The sequence below is a fragment of the Gekko japonicus genome, unplaced genomic scaffold, assembly GCF_001447785.1.
Source record: "Gekko japonicus isolate JY-2015 unplaced genomic scaffold, Gekko_japonicus_V1.1 scaffold129, whole genome shotgun sequence".
Taxonomy (NCBI): Eukaryota; Metazoa; Chordata; class Lepidosauria; order Squamata; family Gekkonidae; genus Gekko; species Gekko japonicus.
Genome location: NW_015168049.1, coordinates 377,755 through 404,924, shown reverse-complemented (window position 1 = coordinate 404,924; position 27,170 = coordinate 377,755). Strand labels below are relative to the sequence as shown.

The following is a 27,170-nucleotide window of genomic DNA, read 5'->3' as shown; positions in this document are numbered from 1 at the left end:
ACACAATCACTGGACATAACAATGGTAGCCATACCATCTCTGGTTCATTCACTTGTTCATTTTTCAATGTTATATATACCATCAAGTGTCAGTAATTCCCTTCCATTCTCTACATTAGACAAACAGGTCAGTCCCTACATAAAATAATACATGGGCATAAATCTGACATCAAAAATCACAACACTCACAAGCTAATGGGAGAACATTTTAATTTTCAAGACATTCAGTGGCCTACCTAAAGGTGGCAGTCCTCAAACAGAGAAGATTCAAGGGGAGATTACAACATGAGATTGCTGAACTTGAGTTCATTCACAGATTCAGCACAATGGAAACCCCTCCCCCCAAGGCTGAATAGGGACATAGGATTCTTATTTTACTACAGATATTGCAGATGCTTGAGACTGTAACATGGATTTAAGTGCTTCTGCATTTACAAGGGTAAGTTCAAATCCGGCATGTTTTTAGTGGCAGCCATCATATTTCCTGTAACATGTAGTTCTTTCCTACAATTTAATCATTTTTTTCCTTTTTTACTCCTTACCATTCAGGGCAGGCTATACTACTCTTACGATGCAACCTCTCCTTTAGTGCTAAATTGCTCTTTTTTATGTATATATTGCTGGTGGTAATATTGGTTTATGGAGCTAGGGAATTCCAAGCTCTAGTGGCCAAACCACACCATGGTACATCTAATGAAGATAAGGGAGTGATGCATACTTGAACAGTTCTCCTTTTCATTGGGTATTATTTGAGATCCCCTTTAATCAATCACAGTGACACTTCTTTTCCTAATGTAATTTCAAACAGTAAAGTATAATTTAACATTGCAAGGGAGAGAAAAAAAGCTCCTTTTGTGTTTATCTGGCGCAGTCAGTCTTTAAATCCATTTCAGTGACTTTATATTTGTTTTAAAACAAGAAGACTAGCACTGCCTGCTCACAAGGGAACCTGATGAAACAGGATATATTCATGCATTTTTTCATGTCACACCTTTTCTGGCGCAGACCTGTAGTTTTGAGATTCAAACATAAATCAGACACGGGGGCTGGAAGCAGAGGCTGTAACATTTTGAGAATTAAGTTGCCTTTGAAGACTTCATAGTGATGTAGTAAGAAATCTCATTCATTGAGATTCACCCATGTTTTCTATCAAATTCCACTCCAGCGTGACCAAGAAACAATATGGGGTGGGGCTGTGTTAGTGAAAGGCTAGTGCTATGCAGACAGGAGTAGGTTTGATTCTCTTTGGTTATAGGGAATCATGAGGGAGAGGGAATAGAGTTAACCCCCATCCTGGTGGTATATCTGAGTTCCCATATAAGAGAATGGCTACCGTTTATTCTTATGAAGAAATAAAAATCTGTGCATTTCGACAGTGTTGCAGTGAGCTCAAAACCCTCTTCACTCCACCCCGTGACTCTAAGAGCCCTGACCCTCACTGGCAAGGTTTCTTTATTGATTCATGAACAATGTACGTCCCTCATTCCCACCCCCGCCCCCCAGCTCATGGTGTTTTACAGTTATGTCCATAAAAACACAATACCAAGAAAATAATCCACCAAGCAACACCAATGACAAACTCCAATGAAAAACTGCAATGCATCTCTGTGTATGAAGTATGCAGATACTCATCAACTTTCCCTCGGGGTCCTTGCAACATCCCAGTAATCTTATCAAGCATACTTTACCCAATACAATGCTGAACATTTTGCTAGTGAAAAATATGTTCTTGTATTCAGAGGTCATTTCGGGGGGGAACGCGGGGGAACGCAGTTCCCCCGGGTGAGGTGCAGGGGGGCGGGGCACATGACAAAGCCCCGCCCCCTGCTTCCGGCCGCCCCACTTCCAGCCCTCATTCAGCCAGGAGGAGGCAGGAGAAGAGGGAGGGTAAGTTGCTTCCTCCCCGCCTCTCCCCACCCCTGCCTGCCTGGGGCCAGGGAGGGCCTTGGCGGGGCTTCCTCGCACTCCCGCTGGCCTTGCAGGTCCACCGCCAGGCCCCTGATGTCAGGGGGTGTGGCATATGCTAATGAGTTATGCTAATGAGTTCCCCTAGCTCTTTTTCTACGAAATGACCCCTGCTTGTATTACTTTAAATCATAGTTCTAAAGACCTAGAAGATAACTAATTAGCAGGTTATGAAAGGAAAGCCTTACTTAACATTCCTTTAGAATATCATCTGTACTGAGAAGCTGATATATTTTAATCAGCCACTTTGTTAAGTCGATCCAAATTTAAGTGGTTAACAATCCTACTAATATAATTTAGCCAGGAATGTTTCAGGAGGCACGAAGGTAAAAAAAAAACTGCAGTTCTGAAGACAGGCTAGAGCTGGGTCATTATGGGAGAGGGGGAGATCAAAAAGGTCAGGGGCAAAATGCATGTCTTGCATACAGAAGATCCCATTCTCATTCCCAGGAGTCTTCATTTTAAAAGACCTCAGGCAGCCAGTCTGAGCCTGCATAAGGTAGCTACTTGTTTGTTTGTTTTATTAGACTTTTATCCTGCCCCTTTCCCCACCAAGCAGGGCTTTTTTTATTATTTATTTATTTATTTCTGTTCATTTCTTTGCCATCTCTCCAGTCAAGACTACCTATGGTGGCTAAATAGAAAAAGACTGCTCTTGGGTGGATGGATTCTTTCTACACAGATAACACTAATCATTATATACGGTGTGTCTTGGTACACTAAAAGTGTGGTTTGTTTGGTGCTTTTGACAATCTCCACACATTCTTCTTGCGTCATTTGGTATTTCATGTATATGCTTGATATTTTGGGGGAAAGGTTATCATCCTGACCGCAATGAACTTTTCTTAGTTGCAGATGAATGGATATTCCCTAACAAGGAGAGTCCTCAACTGGATTCCGGCAATCAGTCACTAGTGGCTTCTGAAACATCTTGTAGCTTTTTAACCTCAGCACTGAGAGATGACCAAGCACATGAAAGCAAACAAACATCAGAAGACCAGCACAAGGACATTTTTACCTTTTCCTCAAAACCCAGATCACCACCTCATGGGAAGCCCTTGAACCTGTCGTCAGAAAGCTGTAGCTTTTCTGTGGACTTGAAAGAAGAGAGCAGCAGTATGTGGCGAGGAGCCCAAATGGAAGATGACTTTTATGGAAGCGAGAGCAGCAAAGAGGTGAGTCACCACCACTGTCACCAAGGTTGCCATTGCAGCTGTAGATTAGGAAAAGCAGGGACTAGTGAAAAGAGGTTCTGGTGGCAAATTGTCTGGAAACCAGAGAGGGTATAGACCATCTCGTGGTTTGTTGTTTAATGTACTGAAAAGTACAGGATTCTCTCTCATCCCTGGACTGGCCTGGGTGGGCTCATCCTGTACACTCCCCTATAGCATCACATTTCTGTACCTCCTCTCCCTGGTCTTTTCAAATACCTGTAATTACACGTAACTTTATTCTGTCCTTTTCCTTCTTTTCTCAAATTCCCCATCTCTTGAGCCGTTTTACTTTTCTGTTGTCCCCATCTTTCTCTTCTGTAGACCAGTCCTCACCACCACCAGCACCGCCACTCCATCCTCTCACTTGTCTTCCAAGTTTCCAATCTGAACACCCCATTTCTTAAAAAAAAAACCTGTTGTAAATCACACATCACTCATGCCTAGTCTCTGTTTAAATGGAAGCTGATTGTGGTTATGTGGTGAGGAAAGCATATTCTACACATACTCGGAAACACTTTCTTCTCTATTCACATTTCCGGAGCAGAGTCCTTGAGCAATATGGTGAATAAATGAGCTTCTGTTGTATCAGTCCCTTCTGAAGAACTATTTAAACAACTCTCTGGCATTGCACTAGACAGCTGAAGACTCACTTGTCTCCCCTTGCCCAAACTCTTTTCGCTTAGCTGTGCTTCCCAGTAATTCACAGTCTTATGCTGTAGAATGGGAAAACAATTGCCACAGACTTAATGTCTGACCTTGGGCAAGTCACTTTCACACAATCTGTGTTAAGGTGGAAGTATTTAGTGAGGGCACTGGGTGCGAGAAGGTGGGTATGGGGCAGGTCAGAAGAGTTAGAATGGGTGGTTCACAGCAGAGTTTTGAACACTACCGCTGTAGAGGTGAGAGACCACCAGCTGTCTTTCATAACAAGAAAAGAATAGAAGCAAAGTTGATGTACTTAGGATTCATTTCAGTACAAGGAGTCACTGGCCTTAGGTAGATCTGCTTGCTCTGATTGATGCCCATTAGAATTTGCTGTGGTTAGGCCCTGCAGGTGAGTGAGATCTACAATAATACTTATTTCGTATCACATAAGCACATGTCTGCTGGATCAGACCTTTGGTCCATCGAGTCCAGCATCTAGGACTCTGTACACTGGAGTCAGAGGCCAATATCCGGGCTGTGACAATTAATATAGAAATATACTAGTTAAGAGTAACTGCCTTTAGCCAAAGAATCAACTTGGTAGTAAGTTTAATCTACTTCTGCTTAAATGTTTATGCATCTGTACAGCATTGTTGCTATTTTTGGCCTTTTCAAACAGCAAGTGAACATACCCTGAATTTGCACATGCCAATAAAAATGGTACAGAGTATTGTGCCTAACATGAATTGCTGTGTGGCATACTTAATACAGCTGCCAAATGTCTCAGTACTAATTTTTTGAGTGAATGCCTACAAAAATTGTATTGTAGACCATTAACGCTTACCCCCCCTCTTGGTGAGCACCTCCCTTGAATGGCCACCCCCTTTTCAGACATTCTAGTCTTTACCTATTTAAAAAGTTACAAGTGTTGTGCAGTACCAGATAATGAAACTTATTAACACCACAGGAGTCGTTTAAAAAGAAGGGATTGGGTAGAGGCTTGGAATAAATTGTCCACAGCTCTGCACGCATAAAAGATTTTTGCCCCTTTGTGGTTTACCTCTTTCATTTGTTTGCTTGTCAATTGGTGCGGCCCCATTTTAGACCTTTAATGAGGGGCATAATTTCACCTCATTCATGCCTGCTATTTTGAGTTTGAATTGTATTTTACATATGAAATGGAACGGCTCAGTAACGTGTAGAGTACATGATTTGATTTCTCATGTGGACGTTGTCTAAAAAGATAGTTTTCAAAAGAAGTCAGTTAGCCTAGACTTTCATCCCTTCAAAAAACATGTGTGGCACCTGCATGAATGTGATTACGGGTTTTTAATCTCTTACAATTTGAAAAAAATATTGAGCTCTAAAATGATTGAGTAACAACCAGTAACTTAACTGAAAACATTAGCTGCTGCTGTAATTATAAAAATTCTGCAAATTGTTGTGTCAATCAACCGTTGCATCTGGTTGCTGTGGTAACCACTAAGTGCCTTTGCCTTTATTATCATTTCAAGCTCCTTCTTTAATTACAAAAACAATTTCTTATCATTTAAATATCTTTCAATTTCCTTAGAAATATAGCAGAGTTATATTACAGCCAGAAAGATGAATCTTTTTTTTTAATGTTGCTCCGTTTCCCCAAGGAAATTGCATTGTGCTTCCTAAATATAACCAATAAAGGGGAAAGTTTGCACTTGTTCATTTTTCACCTTAGACCTCTCTCAGGTCTCATTATTTATACTATGGTCCCAAGATTTCAGGGTTAAACCAATTAAAGTTGAAATAATGAACCCTGAACAGTCTTGGTCATTACCACCAGATGCTGTCTGTTTTGAGACTCTCCACCCAGTAACTGTTAGTTATACTCCTGAAAAATAACCCCAGTTAGTGATTTAAAGTAAAGTAGAAACCGACATTAAAGGACTGCATCATAAGAATGAGTTTACTTCTTCTAAAGGTTTGCCATTCTTTCCCATTTGACATTTAATTCCCTACATAAAAGAAACTCTGAACAAGTATGCATTTACACCAGTGTTGTCACTGAAGGTCATAATGGCATGGTTTGGAATATGAATTTCTCCATCTCAGAAGATGATTGAGTGTATTACAAGTTGATTGTCAGTTCCTTGAGAAGTTGTTCACCATCTCAGATTGTAAGATTCTGTGTATTCCACTTTTCCCCTAGTCAGTTGTTCAGCACTAACCAGGCTTCTTGTGTGGAAACGAGTGCAATAATTCTTCAATCCAGATCCTGTATACTCATCTCTGCTGTGCAGAGGGCTCTACTTCCTGCTCTAACTGAAATTAAATGGGCGGCGGCAGTGAGGAGGATTTTGCACAGGGAGCCTCACTAATCTTTAATTCCCCTGGGGCAGGAAGCTACCTGGTTGTACAGTGCCTTACTGCCAGGCCTGTGTAGATTCCCTGACATGTTCCTTGTAGGCTAGTCTCTTTGGACATCAGAGAAGGGAAGGACCAGACACTACTGAATATAGAAGATTCATGAAATGTTCCTTGTAGGCTAGTTTGTGGACTGTCTAAACCTCTGTATAGCACCTTCAATGTAGAGCCAGTTTGGTGTAGTGGTTAAGTGCGCGGACTCTAATCTGGGAGAACCGGGTTTGATTCCCCACTCCTCCACTTGCACCTGGCTGGATGACCTTGGGCAAGCCATAGCTCTGATAAGGAGCCGTTCTTGAAAAAGGGCAGTTTCTGTCAAGAGCTCTCTCAGCCCCACCCACCTCACAGGGAGTCTGTTGTGGGGAGGGGAAGGGAAAGGAGTTTGTAAGCCGCTCTGAGACACCTTTCGGTAGTGAAGGGCGGGGTCTAAATCCAATCTCCTCTTCTTCTTCTTCTTCTTCTTCCACCTTCATTTTTATAAGTTCCCTTCAGTGAAACAATGTGTGCAAGTGCCTCTTGGTTGCTTTGGTGTGTCCCTGTACTTGAGCGTATTTCCTGGGTGTGGGAGTCAAAAGAGATCTAATTCATAGATTGAGATAACACTGTGCTTGCTGCATTTCTTGTTCCTTTCTCATAAAGTTGACATAAAGTTCCAATCTGTTACAACAAAGACCCTCATTAGTCCTCCCATTGTTTATGGGATGGTATTTTTGTGCTCTGGTGAGTTTCTTATCCCCTGCCCTGCTTCTTGTTTCCCCAGTCTCTTCCTGCTTACTTCCTTAATTTTTACAAGCCCATTCTTGCTAGCATGAGCCCTTTGAAATTGCAATTAGCATGACTAATTTGCATTATTTATTGTGTATTCATTTTGGCGTTTTATTTGTGTTCAAATCTGGCTTTTGATTTGGGAGTAGAAAACTGCTAATCCTTCTTACATTGTGACAAATTTTGAAAAGCTGGAGTTGTGAAAAGGTGCTTTATGGATTCATCAGGGAAGGGTTCTTCTAAACAGCGGGGGGGAGTTATAGACCCAAGTAAGAGGTAAAAGCAAATATGAGATTGGATGGAAAGTTAGTCATCCTGCATGGTACATGGATATGAGTCAGGCAAGGCATGAAGGAACATGATCAACCTGTGAAGCTGACACAAGATTCTTCAGAAGACCTGGGTTCTGGGTTCCAGCGCAGCGGGGCGGCAGGTGCGCGGACTTTCTCCTGAGCACCGCCGACTCTCCATACCTTTTAATGGAGCTCTGGAGGTGTCCAAGTTTTGCCAGATCTCCTGGAGAGAGGTCTGGAGCAGGGGACGCGTTTCGACCCCCCAGCGTGCGGCAGTGGACGGGGGAATCAGGACTGTCCTGAAGCGAAAGTGTGGAGCAGAGCAGTCAAAGTCTGCCATGACTGCCATAGCTGTGAACACCCGACAAAGAGAGCCCTATGCCTCACCTCCAAGATCGGTGAAGATACTGTAAATACAGCTAAAACACAACACCAAAGAACTTAGAGATTCTATAAATAAACCCCCTCTGAATATCCAGAAAGGCGAGGACAGGAGGAGTGATATTTCCTACCCTCTCTTCAAAGTAAATGGCTGGCAAAAGATCCGGACATAAAGCTCTTTAAAAAAAATGTATAAACGGGGGGAAAGGGGGACTAAAAAGACTGGCATCTGATCATTCCATTATCAGCTATTGGACTATAAAGTGAATAAGCTTGGGAGTTCTACTATAAAGAGTAGAAATTATAGAGACATTTTTAAAAAACGGGCTTTTTGCATATGTTAATACAACTTCCGGTCACAGTATCGCCTTTTCAGAAGTTTACTGTGTCCATAAAGTACTGAATTACAACAAGTATTTGACTTTGCTAGAGACTCTTGGTGGTTAATATGTTTAATATAGCAAATTTATAATTTTCATGTGACGTGGTTTGGTCTCTAGATGTCTGTAGGAAAATACTTTCTTTTTGTATGTATGGGGGACTCTAGACAGTGTTTAAAAAAATGTATTTCCAAGTGGAAAATGAGTCAGAAGCTGAGAAAAAGTATAACTACGCCGAGGAAAACGTGACTCAGTTTTCATGGGACGACTTCAAACTCTTGCTTGTGGATACAATTAACTTAGCAGTTAAAGAGACCTGCACCAAATTATATGGTGAAAACTCAACTACTCTAAAGAAACCTACAAATAATACAGACAAATTGCCTTACCAAGCCTTGAGAGATAATGAGCAAAACTGCAAAAAAGAGGACATTACGCCAAGACAGAGCCAGATCCATAAAAAGATCTTCGTGGCAAGAAAGGAAGTAGACTTATTAGGGAAGTAAGGTCCTCAAAATTAAAGAGACTGCTACATACAGAGACAATTAAATCTGTGAATTTTAACTCATTTCAGAAAGAAAAAAGGACAAAAAATAAACAATCAGGTGTGATCTCAAATCAAATATGGTCACGCTCAAAGCAAACGTATGAAGTTAATAATGGGAAAAGACACAGAGATAAGACAATCACAATTTCACCTTAGAATAGAAAGATGAAACAAAATATGCAACTATCAACTTAGACTTCATATTGTCAATTTTGAACCAAGTTTGTGCGGTCTAAAAGGGGAAAAGACATAAATCTTACTGAAAAGAAGATACCAGACAAAAAAGGGAGAAAAAAAAGGATTTATTTATAAAATGTTATTATGAAATCTCAATCTCTTTATTTAGAAGTTGGGCTTGTCAAAAGGCAACCAAACAGTGGCTTAGTATTCATTAATATGTAATTAAACAGAAAGATTTTGACTTAAGAAATTAAACTGAGAGAGGTGATACTGAAAGGATTTTGAGGAAAACCTGGAAAGACAGAATATTAGGTGTATCTAAACCTTAAAGAAGGATCCTTAATGTTTAATTTATTAGTACTTTAGCAAAAAATAGATATATTTTGTTGGGGAAAGTCAACTTGCTATACTAGAGAGTAATTAAGTAGAAGGGCCGATACAGTCAAGAAATTAACTTAATGAGCTTATAAGGTAGGAAGTGAACTAAAATATAGATTTATTTATTTATTTATTAAGATTTATACCCCGCCCTCCCTGCAGAGCGGGCTCAGGGCAGCTTACAAGGGGCAAAGCCCATATAAAACAGATAAATTAAACTATAAAGAAAGACTCAAATGTTTATATTTATTAATAACAAAATAACAAGTTAGATTGAAAAACAGATATGTGTGTATGCTTAGCAGGGGAAACCAATAAGGAAATGGTTGGAATAGCTGGAAAGGGTGGAAACTTTATAGTTAGAATTTCTGAATTTGTTCTATTAGAGGAAAATAATGATACAATGCTCAGATAAATGTCAAATGAATTTATCAATGTACTGTTGAACACTTATGGTTGCAAATGGTATTAGTTTCTTAGTTATATTATTTCTTTAAGCTACATAGGAGAGATAAGAATTGAATGTAACACAAGGTACTAATCTCTTATTTTTGTTTGTTAATTGTATTTCTGAAAACCAATAAAAAATACAAAAAAAAAAGATTTTTCAGAAGACCTGACATGATGGGAAACAATATAGGAACAATTGTAACATGGCATAGCTAGTGGTAGCAAGAAGATTCAGAGGCCATCACAGTGAAGTAAATAAATAAATGCAGCTATCAGTAAATGAGGACAGCAGGTTTATAGGTTGTTGGAACCAGCCAGAAGGAATATGTGGAATTCAAGAGTGGAAAAGATAACATTACAATAATCTTTCACATTGTACAGCACCTTAAAACAGCGTCCTGTTTTGTTCCAAAAGCTTTTAGTTGTTAATGCTAGGTTGAGAATGCATTTCCTCCAACTGTGGATTCTGAAAGCATTCACTTCTGTTCGGCATTGACCCCTGAAACCACTACAACTGCTTGTCTCTTTGTTAGCTCAGGCTGCATCCTCACAATGCTCTTTTCAGCCTCTGAAGACATGTTTTTATCCACAGACACCTCAGCCATAGGATAGCTTGTACGTTGGGGCTTGCATGTTTGGGGACCAAGGTCCAACAGTTAGAAGCGTGCTCACATTAACTACAGATGATCACAACATCTTTTATTTGATTTCACACTGGATTTTCATTGCCTCCCTGCAAACAGATTGCTTTTAAGACTTAAGCCATGGAATTCTATGGAACTTTCAGTAATGTTTTGCCTTTTTTGGTGAATGCATTAACACCAGAGTTCAATGTTCTTTAATTCAGCACTTTAATTCAGAGGTTTACAAAATTATGCATGGGATAGAGAAGGTAGAGAAAAAAGTACTTTTCTCCCTTCCTCACAATACAAGAACTCGTGGGCACTCACTGAAATTAATGAGCAGTAGGTTTAGAACAGATCAAAGGAAGTATTTCTTCACCCAAAGAGTAATTAACATGTGGAATTCACTGCCGCAAGAAATGGTGGTGGCTACAAGCATAGACAGCTTCAAGAGGGGATTAGATAAACCTAAGGGGCAGAGGTCCGTCAGTGGCTATTAGACAAGGTATAGATGGAACACTATGTCTGGGGCAGTGATGCTCTGTATTCTTGGTGTTTGGGGGGGCAACAGTGGGAGGGCTTCTGGAGTCTGGCCCCGCTGGTGGACCTCCTGGTGGCAACTGGTTTCTGGCCACTGTGTGACACAGATTGTTAGACTGGATGGGCCATTGGCCTGATCCAGTGTAGCTTCTCTTATGTTATTAAGCACACACAGGGTCATGGAACTGCACAATCAAAAATCACACACACACAAACTCCGGTGTCTTTGGACATCAGGGAAGGAAGGACCAGACACTACTGAATATAGAAGTTCCATAAAATGTTATGGAAATGTTTTGGAACCGAACTCAGAGTAGCCAGAGAACAAAGCACAGTTGGAATGGAATGGAAATATGTCATTGAACAAGTCTACCTTTCTTTTGTTGCTTATGGAAGGAAGACTCAGTTTCAATTCAGTCTCTGCCAAGCATGTCTTGGTGGATAAGAAAGACTGTTTCATATTGTTATGAAGACAAGAATGCTCTGGATCTTTCTTTGACCACTCCATGAGATTCACAGCTACTTCTTCTGCCCTGTATCGAAGGCATTTACATATTTAATAGACAGCTACAGGTTCATCTTACTGCATTGGGAACAGGCCTATCATGCTCGGTGCATATGCCACTTCTAATAGCAATGTAATCAAACTACTACAAACAGCATTTGCTGATTCATTTGATGCAGATCTGAGCCCCCTTCTAGTTTTTCATTGCTGTAATGACTTCACACAACGCCACAATGATCTATATGCCTATAATAGCAGTTGTCCATTAGAGTAGCATAATGTAAATTGCTAGACTAGCACAAGGGCAAGTTGTTTCTGGGTCTAGAACAATATAATGGGTTATTCTGTCACATTGGTGTGGCAGTAATAACCCATCTCAAATGTTTGTTTTTATTAGGACCCAGTCCTGCAGGAGGTCTTGAACTGGCGACCTTAAAGGCATTTGGGTGAGAAAGAGCATGGTGATTCAGCCTATGCATCACTACCCAGCTGTGGTCAGAGGTAGGAAGTACAGGGAGACCAACAACACCTCTTTATATCAGGAGACCTGAGAGGATAAGGTGATATTTCCGGATTTCTATAAAAGTTTTGGATCAAGCTTTGCTTGCTGGCCTTGAGCTATCAGGAGAACTTTTTCTTACTGGCCTTTTCCCCATCCTCAAATTCCAAGGAGCCAGATATGACCATTTTGCTGGTAGAGCTAGTTGTTTACTGCAGCCTGCATTTTCATTGCACTCCTAGACTGTAGGTACTGCATAGATGTAATTAAAATTTCTAGGATTTAAGCCCATGGGGCTGTGTAGAGCATTGCTGCCTAATCTACAAAACTCTCCATGCCCCTCTTCACTTTCACATTTAAATGAATAAGGCCACATTCTCTTTACAAAGTGTGTTAATTCTGGCTTCTCAACATTAAAGATCTAGATACAAAAGGACTAAGTCCCATCTGCTCCAAAGTGGGCACCTCTCAAGAATGATCTTTTTAAAATTACAATTCAGTGAGAGCCAATGGTTTTCTGTATTCACAAATGATTGTCCAAAATACCCATCTGCATGTTCTTTCAAGGAATGTGGTACAGCAATAGAAGAGCCATCTCCTTGGGGAAATCAATCTCTTCAGTGTACCTATGCCATGCTACAGTTAATCAGACATACTTTATTGAAGTTCTTGGCCATGTTGCATGATTGAGTAAGTCTGAAAAAAAATTATTCGAAACACCAAAATTAAATAGAAATTTAAATGTGTATTACTGTGCAGTACGAAGACATAGGGTAGAGGTCAGTTAAAATGTGGTATTGCAATTTTTTTAGCAATCTGCCAATTTATATTAGCCTAATTATATTAGTATTAGTTCACAGCATACAATTTGAAGCTGTATGGCAAAAGAAAGTCTTTTGTGTATGTTAGACAAAATAGATATGGAACTTAATAAAATAATTACCAAAAGGAATGAAGAAATATTAAATATTTTCTATGATGAATGTGTCTCTCATAGAAGGATGAAGGTCGTGCGGAGAGAGGTAGAGTCAGAGGTTTTTAAAGTCTGCTACGGAAAGACATGGGGGGTTTAAAATGTCTAAGAAACTTTTCATCAATAAAATATTTAATATGTGAACTTTTCCTGCCTCAGTAGAATGTATTCTGTCTGTTCTCCATGATAATCTTAGAATCTATGTGTTATTTCTAAGTCGTAATTATATAAACTATTGCATTCTCATCATGCTTCAAGGCTTCTCTCCTTGCCAGTTGTGGAAATCCTTCACACTACAGATCCACCAGAGTCCAAGAATGATCAGGTTGTTTATCAATCTAAATAAATGAGTGCCCTTTTTGCTCACCACAACATTGATGATTACCACTGTTTAGTCATTCTAAATTGGGTGAGTAGGCAACCGTATGATCCACAGCTGTGTGGGTGGGCAACAATATGGCAAATGAAGTTCAGTGTTGGTAAGTGCAAGGTGATGCACATTGGGACAAAAAAAAATCCCATCTTCAAGTATAGGCTAGTGGGGTCTGAGACCAAAAGGGGAAAAGACCTTGGGGTCATAATAGATAGCTCAATGAACCCAGTGTGTTGCAGCAGTGAATAAAGGCCATCTCTGTGTTAGGGATTATTAGGAAAGGGATTGAAAATGAAACAGCTGATATAACAATACCCCTGTATAAATCTATGGTGCATCCTTATTTGGAATACGGTATACAGATACGGTCACCATATCCCAAAAAGAACATTGCAGAGCTGGAAAAAGTACAGAGGAGGGCAACCAAGATGATTAGGAGGTTAGCGTACCTTCCCTATGAGGAAAGGCTGAACAGTCTGGGACCTTTCAGTTAGAAAAGAGACAACTAAGGGGAGACATGATAGAAATTTATAAAACTATACACAGGGTGGAGAGAGTTGAGAATACTAGAACTCAAGGGCATCCAAGGAGGCTGATAAGCAGTAGATTCAGGATGGACAAAGGAAATACTTCATTACACAGAAAGTGATTAAAATGTAGAATTCACTGCCAGAGAATGTAGCGATGGCCACAGGCATAGACATCTTCAAAAAGGTAATTAGGTAGATTCAAGTGGTCTACCAGTCAGCCTCTGAATCCCAGTGCCAAGAAGCAACATCAGGGAAGGCCTTGGCCTCTATTGCCTGTTGTTGGCCATCTAGAGGAATTGGTTGGCCACTGTGTCTGATGCAGCAGGGCTCTTCTTATGATTCTGTTGCCTACTGTCCAACTTCTCCAGGATTAGGTGTTGTACATCACTCCCCAATATGTATAATACAGAGTGATTAGGTGTTGTACATCTTTCCCCAATATGTATAATACACCAAGATATATATTTAACAGCCCAGTTTTTACAAAGGGGCGCAGAGGGGAACCAGGAAATTATAGGCCAGTTAGCCTGACATTAGTTGCAGTTAAATTAGTAGAAACTATTATTAAAGAGAGAAACCCATTGAGGAACAAAGTTTGTTTGAGGGAAAGTCAACATGGTTTCTTCAAAGGGAAGTCCTGCCTTACCAGCCTCTTGGAATTCTTTGAGCTGGTTAACATGATGTAGACATCATGTATTTGGACTTCCAAAAGCCTTCTAAAAAGGTACCTTACCAAAGACTCCTGAGTAAGTTTAGCAATCACAAGAGGCTGCTCATAGGACATAAACAATATCTTATGAGCACCATGCCTTCTTGCCTTTTTAGTTAAAATACCACGATATAATGTTCACTTATGACTACCAAAAGCGCGTATAGAAGTTCCAGTCACCAAGCCAGAGGTGCATAGCTGTTGTATACCTGCCCGGAACAACTGCAGCTCTTTGCTATTTAGCTGGTAGGGAGCCTCCAGAGCTCCTTTCTCCCCCTCTCCATTCAGGACCCAATTACTCAACAAGAAAGCAGGCACCTGGAAACATATCAGTGGGTGCCATGGCAGGGATCATTGGGCAAAACGATAAGAGAGGCTGGAAAACTGATGGTACGCAATCTTTCGTTGAAAGAGTGTTGTGAAAAGGGATGATTTTCCAGTTGCATTTCTTTTTGGTTATAATCCAAGGAGATCAAAGACAACCTTGCAACCCAAAATGTCTCAATACATTTTCATGCTGTAGTGTTTACTTTTCCCCTTGTGTATTCCATATTAACAGCTAATCTGTTTGTAAAGTGCCATGTAAATGTACAGCAACAGAGGGCTTTAAATAAATAATGCCTCCACTTCCCCTTTGGTTCCCAGATGTTTGCTTTTCAGATTAAAAATAAAGATAAGTGCTACCATCCTTACTTGGGAGTCTGAAATACGAATTGCCTCAGGAAACAGATAAAGCTTTTTTTTTTTTTTTTGCTGTGGTTCTTTTGTTCTTGTTACTTACCTTACTAATTAATTATTAGTTCCTAATTGTCAGGAGACATTGTCCTTCTCTTTTAGAGTGCTTCATATTTGGGAGAAATCTTTCAGCACAAACGCTCTGAGACTAAAATGGGTTTGTATCCCAGAATAAATGAACATGTAAACAAGTCCTAGTTATGACATGTGCTCCTTGAGACAAATAACATTTGATGCCCCTTAATTCTGCATCTCTCTTTGATCAGATAAGAAGATGCTCAAAAATTCTGATGATTTGATGTTAAGCACACAAAATTTAAAGACATCTGAACCTGTATTTTAGGCATTTCCAAAAGTGCTGGTGGGTGGGAATTGGTCCTTAAGATAAACCTTTTTATTTTATATTCTTTCTCTAATTCTTAGGATGATAGCTACATTGAATTTGAGCAAGAAGTTCCAAGTATTCAGACAAAACACTTCATATCAAGGTCATCAGAACCAGTAATTACTAAAGAAATTCCAGTGAAAATTACATCTACGAGCCCTGAACACTGGGCAAATAATCGGTATTCCAAGCACAGCAGTGAAGAAGACTTGCCACTAAGAACAGGAAATTTGGCTGTGATGACCGAAAAAGCAGATAAAGATCAAAGAAGCTTTTTGCCTACTCCCTGCTTGTGCCCACCTAGAAGCATACCTGAGCCCTGCAAAGGAATATCTGACAGGGGGATTTCAAGCAGTCCATTGAGAACTTCCATAAGTAGAAAATCCCTCAAAGAGATCCCAAGTGATAATTCAAATCTGGAAGTGCAAAATCATGTAAGTGTTTTGCAGGGTGTATGGAATATTAAGGATATCTACCTCCCCCCCCCTCTCTCTCACACACACACACTTCCTATATGTAAGGCCTGAGGAATACTGTTTCTGATGTATCTGATGAAGTGTGTATGCACACAAAAGCTTATACCCACACTTAAACTTTGTTGGTCTTAAAGGTGCCACTAGACTCAAACTTTGTTCCATTGCTTCAGACCAACACAGCTACCCATCTGCATCTAGCATCTATTGAGAGGTAATTGATGTGTTATTTACAGATTATCAGAGGATGGGACAATGGCCAATCTAAAGTGTTTCAGAGAAAGGCAAGGCTAGTTCATAGAAGATGCTATTATCAGTTGTCAACTGAAATCAAGAATGGTACTGTAAATGCCACAAGGCTGGGGTGGGATTAAATTTAAATAGGTGTTTAGTTATTAAAGTTGCAGAAATGAATTTGAAAATGGTATAGGAAAATTACTGAAGGTGTAAATTATAGAGACAATTTTAAAGTACGTTTTTCAACAGTTATGGTTTGTCAGACCATATATCAAGATTAGTCAAGAGTTGATGCAAATGTAGAATGTTTGAGGTAATCAAAATTATGTTTTTAAAATGTTTAATAAGCTGAGTCTGATTGTAGTTTGACATGTGTCACAATGAGGACAATGAAAGAATGTGTGTAGAAGGATTAATGATTAACACTTGGCAAATAAATAGGTAGAAAACCAAGAGGAGGTTGTGGGAGACTTACAGTGCCATCTTGAGCAGAGTTATACCCTTCTGCGCCCATTGAGTCCAAAGACCTTACAAGGGCATTTATTTATTTATTTATTTATTTTGGTTTATATCCCACCCTACCCTGCAAGCTGGCTCAGAGCATCTCACAACATATGATAAAACAATAAATAGTAATTCATAAAACATCAAATCATTTGATCTAAATAAATTACTTAAAATGATACCTGATGGCAGCTTAACAATTCCTAACTACATTGCATACTGCAACAGTGTCAGGGAGGGCACGTTTCTATCAGAGTAGCCAGAGTCAGCTGGTACGGACATCGAGTTGGTATAGACAATGCCCTAAGGCAAGTGATGCAGATTGAACAGATTGATCGAGTTGAGCAGAGAATGCTAGTGTCATTTGGACATCTACTGCCTTAGCTAAAAGCCTGGCGGAACAGCTCCATTTTGCAGGCCCTGCAGAACTGGAAGAAGTCCCGCAGGGCCTTGATCTCAACCAAGAACATGTTCCACCAGGCAGGGGCCAAAGCTGAAAAGGCCCTGGCCCTGGGCGAGGCGGACATCCTTCAGGTCGGGGACTGCTAGGTGGTGCTGATCAGAAGAGCGCAAGGCTCTTCGGGAGACATATGGGGAGAGATGGTCCCGTAGGTGTGCTGGTCCCTGGCTGCATAAGGCCTTGAAGGTTAATACCTTGAATCTGATCTAGTACTCAACTGGCAACCAATGCAGTTTGTGCAGGTACACCGCTGCATTTTGTAAAAGCCAAAGCTTCCAGGTACAACTCTGCTTAGGATGGTACTGTTACACTTTTCACTCTTTCTTACGATCCGGTTGAATTCCATGTTCATGGTCTTGGCACCTGAACTGCATTAGCATAACAGTAGTTCATCTTCCATCTTCTCGTGCAACCCCACCTTCGGACTGCACCTCCCCAGGTTGGCTGTATACATTTTCTTTCTAGTACCCAGCCCCTTTTGGAGCCAGTGTATGTATGGGATTCCCACCCAACACATCACATGCTCCAATGGTGGGGTCTCCCTTCCTTCAGTTCCTTTTTCGCCACTGCGAGGATAGGAAGCTTTCTAGTGCGCTCTGTTGATGTTTGTCGTCATCATGGATAAAGTTGTCAGGAGGGGCTTCCCCAGGAACTTCTTCCGATTTCCAAAAACCCGAAAACCGGAGCAGAATGACAGGGAGGAAGGGCTGGGGTCAGGGAAGACCGGCTGTGACAGAAAAGGCTGAGCGGGGAGGACCCCCCCATGACAACAGCCTGGGAATTCCCGATCCTGGGGATCCTCCCCTACAGACCGGCACTAGGGAGCCCAACAGCAAAAGGGGGCCACAGGGGAGGGGGAAATCACTTCCTGCAGCAAAGATGGCCCAACCAGGAGAAAGAAGGGTGGGGTTGGTTTAATGAGTACAAACTGGGGCCTGTCCTTAGCCCTATGGCGAACCTGCTCTAAGGCACAGGGAGGAGCGGGTCGAGGGGCCAGGATAAAAAGAGACTAGGTGATAGCTGAGGAGGAAAACACCTGATCTCTATGAGGCCAGATGCAAGGAGGAAGGGCATGGCTCTGGGCCCGCTTCGCTCGGACACGCCGAAATAGGGACTGGAAACTGGAGGGGGCAGTGAAGGAACCAGCATCCCCTGATCAGTGGTCTGAGACTTCGCCCTCGCCCTGGACTTCCTGACTGTGGACCTGCTCCAGCCCCCAGGCCAGCCACGGGCGCACCCTGGGACTGACAAAAGTATACTCCTTTTTTTCCTTCAAAGAATTGTTTTTCACACCTTCAGGAGTCTATCTCATGAGAGGCAAACCCCATCTTAAAGTGGGCTCTGCTTGTCTGTTGTGCTTGTGGTCTCTCATCATGGCATCCAAGGCATTGTTTTAAAAATGTTCTAAATGTGAAACAGAAATTATGTGCAGTGACAAGCATGATCTCTGCCTTTGTGTTTAGGCGAGGCCTACAAGGTTGGAACTTGCCCAGTTTTCCAGCACTTTACCCTGAAGGCTTGGTTGGATAGGGCCTCTAGTTTGAAGCCATGCTGTGGGAGAAGGCTTTGCCCTCCTCGGCTCCGTCCAGAGTGATTCTTAGTTTGGCTCCGACTGTCTTGGGTCTGCTTCCCTCGGCCCCAACTACTGAACCCTGTTCCGGGCCCCCTATCAGTCTGTTTAGTTCCCATTGGTCCAATTATCAGGATAGCTCCAATCCCGGAGGCAGAATCTAGGCATCCACTTTCACCTTCTCCAGGACCTTTGACCAAGATCCAGTAACATTCAGAACCTCCTGTGATGAAGCATAAGAAATCAAAGCACAAGAAGGAGGAGGAGATGGAAGAAGAGAAAGAGGCAGAAGAAGAAAAGTTGTATTTATACCTTGCCCTTCACTCAGAGTGTCAGGGCAGCTTACAATCACCTTCCCTCCCTCCCCACAACAGACACCCTGTGAGGTAGGTGGGGCTGAGAGAGCTCTGAGAGAACTGCTATTAAGAGAACAGCTCTGAGAGAACTGTGACTGACCCATCACCAAGCTGGCTTCATGTGGAGGAGTGGGGAATCAAACCTGGTTCTCCAGATTAAAGCTCGCTGCTCCTAACCACTACACCAAATTGGCTCTCAAAGACTGAGTCCACTCCCAAGTCAGCATGTGTCAAGTCTTCTAAGGGTCTGAAGTTCGACCAGGACGTCATCCTGGTTTCCCCGCATTCCCTATTACCTCACCTAGCCTCCTTTGTCAGTTCCTTTTCGAATGCAGATGATCACCAGCCTAGTATCTCTGTGGGACAACTGGTACCATCGGAATCAGGACCTCCTTTATCTTGGCAACTGGCGGGCCCTTCTCAGCATTCTTACTATATGTCGCCATCCTACTTAAATAGATGGGCTGGATATCACCCCGAAATTTTGGAGGAGCATGACACAAATACAAGGGGATATGTGGAGGCCTACTCCACGCTGGTTCCATTCCGATCCCCGTACCATGAGCCTGAAGAAGAGAGGTTTCCGCAGTTTCTCGTTACAGTTCCAAGAGTGCCTCAGATTCATCACCAGATGATACTGTATTAGCCAGCAAGGAGCTTTTTGCTCTCTTATGAACTATAAACTGTGCACCAGGGTGTAAAAGGACTATGATGCCAGATAACCAGAGTGAGATGCCAGACACACACACCAGCAGATGCCGGAGATGATGTGCCCATGGTTTCCAAGAGGCTGCCCTGTTCCAGAGACTTTTTCTATACACACCACAAGCACTACACAAGCAGCCAGCTTGCCATTGCTGGTTAAGCAATGAAGTCTCAACGGCATTAGGTGACTTTGCTTCAGAAGGCTGACATGTTCCCCCCCCCCAACATCTTTGTTGCTGTAAAGCAAACACAAAGGAACATCTTCCACAGTCCCTTAACAAAAGGATTGGCTTGCATGTCCACCTGGAGGAACCGGTTCCTGCAGCCTCAAGACAAACGGAGCAATCAGTGATAGACGATGACTCAACGTCCCATCCAGGTGTCTCTGTTACCAACTTAATTAACATTCAGTATTGTCCAACCTACACCCCTTTCCTCCATGGCATACGTGACTTCTTGGAGCAGACCACAGAGGGGCTGTCTCAAGGGAGGTGTTCAGCAAGACCTCCCCCCTATGTCACCCCAAGGGTGGGGACCTGTCACCTTATAAAAGGTGACATGCGGAAACGTGCGCTCGCTCTCTCTACCCCCCCCAACAACCTCTATACTCTCTGCCTCTTGAACTTGTGGCTACCTTGCCACTTACCTTGCCTCAAGACTCTTGGACTGCACAGCCAGAGTCTCCATGTGCTTTCTGCTGGTTCAGTCTGCACACTCCCCTTTTCCTAGCATAATCCCCATTTTTCTAGCATTCCCCTAATTTTCCATTTGGAAGACTTCATCTCTTCAGGATCAGGTAAAGTATCGCCAAACCAACGAATCTCCTGCTAATGCGAATGTGCTATCCCAATCTCTCTAAGTTTCCTAGCTCTGTATAAGTGTATGTGTGTCTGTGAATTGTTTGAATGTGCATAAAACTACAGTAAAAGACATTTATTTTAACTAACTCCACCTGCGTGTCTGTTACTGGTACTCTGGAAAGGCGGGACCTCTGTATATAAAGGTGATTGCTCCCTTATGCCAATTGCTACTTATAAATAACACATATTCCCCAATAATAAGAAATCAGAGCAATTAGGCTAACATTGGTGATCAGGCTTTGGTATCCCCCAGCAAAGACCTCTGTCTCTCTGGAGAACAGTTGCTAAGAATGGTGAAAGCTCTTGTTATTGATATCTCCACTTCAGACAACCATCTGAAGGACAGAATTTTAAGTTGGCTCTACTCTACTCCAGGGATAGTTGCTTTCCCAATCTTGGAGGGTCTATCTGACCTCACATTACCAATCTAGCAGAAACCAGAATCCATCCAGACCACACCTCATAAGATCAAGAATGTATACAGAATAAAGCAGGCCTCCTGCTAGTTTCTATCCATGCACACATCACCAGCCTCATTGGTCATGGAAGAAATGCAGGCATGCCAGCAATACGGCCAGCATTCATCCCCAGCAGACAGGGAAAGCCACTGTCTGGACACTCTGAGGAGGAAGTTTGATGCTTCATCTGCTTTCAATTTCTGAGTAGCAAATTATCAAGTAATAATGGGATGCTAACAACTTTTCCTCTGGGAGAGTCTTTCCAAGTACTTGGATTTATCAGGTAATTTTTCTAAGTTTGTGGCTAAGCTTACTCAGTCCAAGGTGATTAAGCTCTCAAAACGAGATTAACACAGGCAGACACCTCACGACTCTATCAACCAGATCTGTGGCCTCTGCCATAGTTCTCCAGAGACACTCATGGCTATGCAACACTGCTCTCCCTCTAGAGACTCGCTGTAAAGTGGAGGATCTCCCCTTCGAGGGATCAGTTCTTTTTTCACAGTCCACTGATGAGTTCCTTTCCACTGTGAAGAAGAACTGCCAGACAGCCAGATTTTTAAGCATGTTCTCCTCAGCTCCAACCCAGAGACAACATTTCTCTCAAAGGCAACATGGCTTTGCTACCCGCTTCTATAATTGCCTGAAGCAGCAGCACCAGCCGTTGTTTGTGTATCCTCAACACCCAATCCAGTAGCCCCTTTTTCAAAAATAAAGGGTACTCCACAGCCAAGGTCTTCTCAACAGGAACCTCCAGAGGGACCAAGGCCAACAACTAGCAAACTTCTGACTCTCTGCCCCAGCTATTACTGGTATTTTGTTTCAAGGATAGGCTGGCACAATTTGCAGAGGCTTGGCACCAGATTAATTCAGATAATTGGGTTTTGTTTGTAGTTCAAGAAGGTTACAGGTTAGAGTTGTTATCCCAACCCCCTTGCCACCTGGCTTCAACTGCAGTGGATAACCCCCTACCCAGAACGAGTTCAGTTAGGGGAACTTCTCAGGAAGAGCACAGTGGAATGTCCCAGGTGGGCTTCATTCCCGGGATTTCCATTCACGGTTTTTTCTAGTTGATAAAAAGGATGGTGGGCACAGGCCTGTATTGGATCTGAGAAAATTAAACAAGTTCTTGAAATTTTCAAAGTTCAGAATGGTCTCACTTGTTTCTGTGATTGAGTTGCTTGCCCCAGGTGTATGGTTCATGGTTCTTGATTTAAAGAATGCCTGTTTTCATATTTCAATCCACCAATTTCACAGGACGTTTTTATGGTTTAAACAAGGTTCTGAGGTGCTCCAGTGCACTTCCCTTCCATTCGGTCTGGGTACAACACCCAGAGTATTCACCAACTGTATAGCTATAGTGTTAGTGCATCTGAGCACACAGGGTTGCTCTATATTCCCATACCTAGACAACTGGCTTAATGTGGCCCCCAGTCATGACCTTATAAATGACCATGTTCACCGCATCATTTCCACCTGTAGCAGGCTAGGTCTAATGGTGAATTGAGAAAAGTCTCACCATGAGCCCTCTCAGCAAATTCAGTTCATTGGCTCCTCCCTCAATTCCACTATAGGGAGGGCCTTTTTGCCTGTAGACAGGGCCAGAAGCATTAAGGCAATGGTGTTAGCAGCGTTAGAAAACATTGGCAGCCAGTTAGGGCAATTCAACGGTTATTTAGGGCTAAGGATCTCCACTGCTGAGATAATTTTGTTCACAAGATTGTGCATGTGGAGTTTGCAAATCTGGCTTTTTTAAGACGTATGACCCTAACAAACATCCCTCAGAGTGCTGTTTTTCGATACTTAGGGAGATGGTCAGGTCCAATGCTCCCTCTAAGCTGTAGAGTCTTGTGAAAAAAAAATCTAGTTTGTGAGCTACTGGCATTGAAGTTGATAGCAAGCAATTTGACTACTGCATGAATTAGTTTGCTCTGGAGCCATCCTTCCTGAGCTAAGACAAAAATCTGTGAGCTGGAGGCTAAAAAACTGTGAGCTAGCTCACACTAACTCAGAGGGAACACTGGTCAGATCTTTACATTGGTGGCTAGATGACACTAACTTATTCTCAGGGATCCAATTTGGTTTTTGGGTTCCTCAGGTCACCCTGACCACGGATGCTTTCTATGAAGCTGGGTTGCCCATTGCAAGGGCTTTTCAGTAAAGGGCCAGTGGCCTTTGATGTAAAAAACTCCCCATATTAATGTCCTAGAGCATTGTGTGGTAAGATTTGCCCTTATCTCCTTTTCAGATATTCTCAAAGACAAGAGGGTTGCTGACTCAGGTGGACAACACCGCAAAAGTGAGAGCCAGTTTGGTGTAGTGGTTAAGTGTGTGGACTCTAATCTGGGGAAAACGGGTTTGATTCCCCACTCCTCCACTTGCACCTGCTGGATGACCTTGGGCAAGCCGTAGTTCTGATAAGAGCTGTTCTTGAAAAAGAGCAGTTTCTGTCAAGAGCTCTCTCAGCCCCACCTACCTCACAGGGTGTCTGTTGTGAGGAGGGGAAGGGAAAGGAGTTTGTAAGCCGCTCTGAGACACCTTTGGGTAGTGAAGGGTGGGGTATAAATCCAATCTCTTCTTCTCTTCTTCTTGTAAGGTTTCAACAAACAAGGAAGCACGGGTTCCCAGAGGCTTTGCTTAGGGGCAATAGCAGTGTGGGAAATAGCTATGAGTATTGGGGCCCTGCCCAGGGGCATTCACATAGTGGGGTCTTCAAATACAGAAACAGACAACCTGAGCAGGGTCTATCAGTCTAACTTCGAGTGGTCTATCCAGGACAAATATATCAAGGCGATTTTGGACTTGTTTGCCACAGCCAAGTCCAAGAAAGCACCAGAATTCTGCTCTCTCAGTGATCCAGCTTCTCTGGGAGACGCATTCCAGATCCCTTGGTCAGGCACACTCTTTTGTGTGTTCCCTCTCTTCCCTCTCCTGAACAAGGTTATAGGTTAAGATGCTAGCTGATCGTATAGATTGTATCCTAGTAGCTCCCCTCTGTCCTGGCCAGATCTGACTCTCAGAGCTGCTATACCTAGTGGGCATGTACTACATCCTGTTCCCCTGCCCTGCCCCAGACCTGGTGATACATAGCCCATTGCTGCGCCACAATGTAGCATGGCTACATCTGACAGCATGGAGGATCCGGCCATAGGGAGCTCCTCCCAAGGTGTACGAGATATCTTGCTTCAAGCCCATAAACCTTCAACTATGGTAGGAAGTGGACTCAGTTTGAGTCCTGGAAAACTATTAGATGGGAATGCCACTTTACCTGTCGTCATCTGTTTTGGAATACCTGCTGTTGCTAATATCAATGAAGACCCACCTGTTAGCTATTGATGTGTTTCATGAGGAGGTGCAGGGAACTACTGTTTTGGTCACAAAATGGCCCAGCGCTTTTTTTTGAGGGGGGGGGATTGTATTTTTCATATGTGTGTGAGAGAGAGAGTGTGTGCACCTGGAAGTCATGGTGACCTCTGGTGACTGATTTCTACTGGGAACCTGGAGGATAGTCAAAGGTGGCTGAATAAAGCCTGCCCCCACCTCCCAAATGTTGGTATTCTAAGGAGGTCTCCCATCCAAGTACTTGCCAGAATTGACCCTGCTTAGCTTCCGTGATCTGGCTTGCCCGGTCTGTCCAGGTCAGGGCTGACTCAGCATTTTTAAAAGGGGCTGTCCAATGTCTTCCCCTCGACACCCCATATTGTCCCTCAAGGGTCATTGCCCTTAGTATTAGCTAGACTGAGGAAGTCTCCTTTTGAGCCTCTAGCCTCCTGCTCCTTCGCTTTACTCTCAAGGAAGGCAGCATTTTTAGCAGCTGTTGCCTCAGCTAGAAGGGTCAACAAACTGGCAAGACTTAGACTTAGAGTCTAATCCAACGAACTGGCAAGACTTAGAGTTGATCCACCTTTTCTCAAGGTATTCAGTGAGCAGGTTGTATTATACCCAAGTCTAGACTTCCTTCCTAAAGTAGCATCCACGTTCCACCTAGCACAGGAAATCGTCCTAGTGGTATTCTTCCCTGCTCTGAGCTTGGAGGCAGAGAAGGTCCTACATGCCCTTGACATTAGGAGGGCCCTTCTTTGCTATATAGAAAGAACCAAACCATTTCGTATTTGTTATTGGAGCCCCAAGAAGGGCAAAGCTGCCTCAGCCCAGTGGTAGCCATCCGTTCCTGCTACATGGCATCTGGGGAATCATGTCCTTTCAATGAGAAAGTGCACTCCATTCGAGTGCAGAGGTCGTCTGCTGCCTTTCATCAATGAGTTCCCCTTCTGGACATCTGTAAGGCAGCAACCTGGTCGACAGTGGACACATTTGTGAAACATTATTCTTTAGATCTTCAGGCAAGAAAAGAAGCAGATGTGTGCAAAGCTATTCTACAAGCTCTGTTCCAGTGAGAGACTCACCCTACCTCCTCTGGTGAGTAGCTCGCTAATGGTCCCAGTGTGGGGCTGCACGAGAAGACGGAAGATGAAAACAGAGTCGCACTTACCTGTAACTGTTGTTCATCAATGCCTTCTGTGCAGACACACATTCCCTCCCTCCTTCCCTGCCATGAGCTCTTACAGGTCCTATTGTGCCATGATAGGGGGCTCACAGCAGCTTAGCGGGAACGGAGGGAAGGGGAAACCTGCTGTCAGAGCATGTGGGCAGGAATCCCACACATGCACCGGCTCCGAAAGGGGCGGGGTGCTCCCTCATTGGAGTCTTTAAGCTAGAAAGAAAATGTCTGCAGCCAGCCTGCACAGGTGCAGTCCCAATGTGTGTCAAGACGTCGATGAACAACAGTTAACAGGTAAGTGCAACTCAGTTTCCCACCAACATAACAGCATTACTGTTGGCAGTGCCGAGTGGAGGACAATTTCTGCCACTCTCCCCCTTCCCTCTGCAGACTTCTACTTTACCTGCATGCTGTTCATGGAGTGTTCACTCTCCTACAGGAGCACAATTTCAAGAGGTAAAGGAGGCTACAGTGGGAAAGCGGTGAAGCTGCCTTCCTGTAATGTGACTCCAGTCACGCTGTTTAGGATCCAATCCTTGGTCTCAAAGGATTATATTTTCCCAAGATTAAATGGATTAGTGTCTCAGGAAGGATATTTGTTGCCTTCTTCAGTACATGACTTGGCTCACTTACTTGAGCCAGTTGCTTTTATTTGCTCTCCCATGATCTTTGGGGAATGTACTTTGTGGCTTGGGTTGTGAATTAGTATGAGGACTATTAATATGAGTTGAGCTTGCCTGGGATTAGACTAGATGACCTTCTGATCCATTGCATTTTTAGGATGAATGTATGAACATTAATACAGGTTCCCATCCATGGCATTTTTTCTTATCTGGTCTGCAGTGTTTAATACAGTTTGTATTTATTCATTGTCTTAATGTTATAAAGAGCGGACAGCACCATCAACAGCCCATTATCCTTGATGGAAAATGTCTGCCAGTTTACAAATGTGTTCTCTTTCACACGGTGTATGATAAAGTGTGGGGGGAATGACTGAAATTAAAAACAAGATGTTGGTGACCTACCTACATGTCAGTCCCTTTCCTAGTTTGCTTAGAATGGACTGCTGCTTGCACTGAGCATTACAGAGGGCATTGTGCTGGCATAGATAGTCCACTGATGTTCTTATGCATTTTTTAAATTAGTTGTACTTTTCCATTTAATGAATTTCCCATTTGATACGAGCAGGGGTCTTTTGGGCTGGAGTGCCGGAGCACTGCTCCGGTAGCCCAGGAGCTCGTACTAATGGCGGCCGCAGCCAGCCCCACCCCTAGCTCCCCACGCTGAAAGTGCTGCAGCTCAGGGGAGGCCAGAGAGCCCCACTGCCGCATTCCCCGGGCCCGCGCAGAAGTGCTGCGGCTTGGAGGAGGCTGGAGAGCCCCGCCGCCGCATCCCCCAGGCCCCCGCAAAAGCAGTAAGTAAGGGATCTGTGAGGGTTGTGGGGGCTTGATGGGGGGTGCTGGGAGAGCCTCCCTTCCTCCCTCCATCTGTTTGCCATCTTTCCCTCCTTTTCTTTCTCTCTTTTTCTTCTCTTTCTTTCTTCCTTCCTCTCTTTTCCTCTTTTCTTTCTCTTTCCC

The 27,170-nt window shown here is 43.0% G+C and overlaps 1 protein-coding gene across 1 annotated transcript in view; it reads left to right on the top strand.

The window, feature by feature from the left end:
* The window catches only part of LOC107113077 (chromosome unknown open reading frame, human C3orf67), a 225,152-nt gene that overhangs the window by 111,284 nt on the left and 86,698 nt on the right, over positions 1-27,170 (top strand). Inside the window, exons 10-11 of the mRNA XM_015414332.1 lie at positions 2,820-3,139; positions 15,508-15,903. Coding sequence (XP_015269818.1) covers positions 2,820-3,139; positions 15,508-15,903 — 716 coding nt within the window. The remainder of the gene's footprint in view (positions 1-2,819; positions 3,140-15,507; positions 15,904-27,170) is intronic.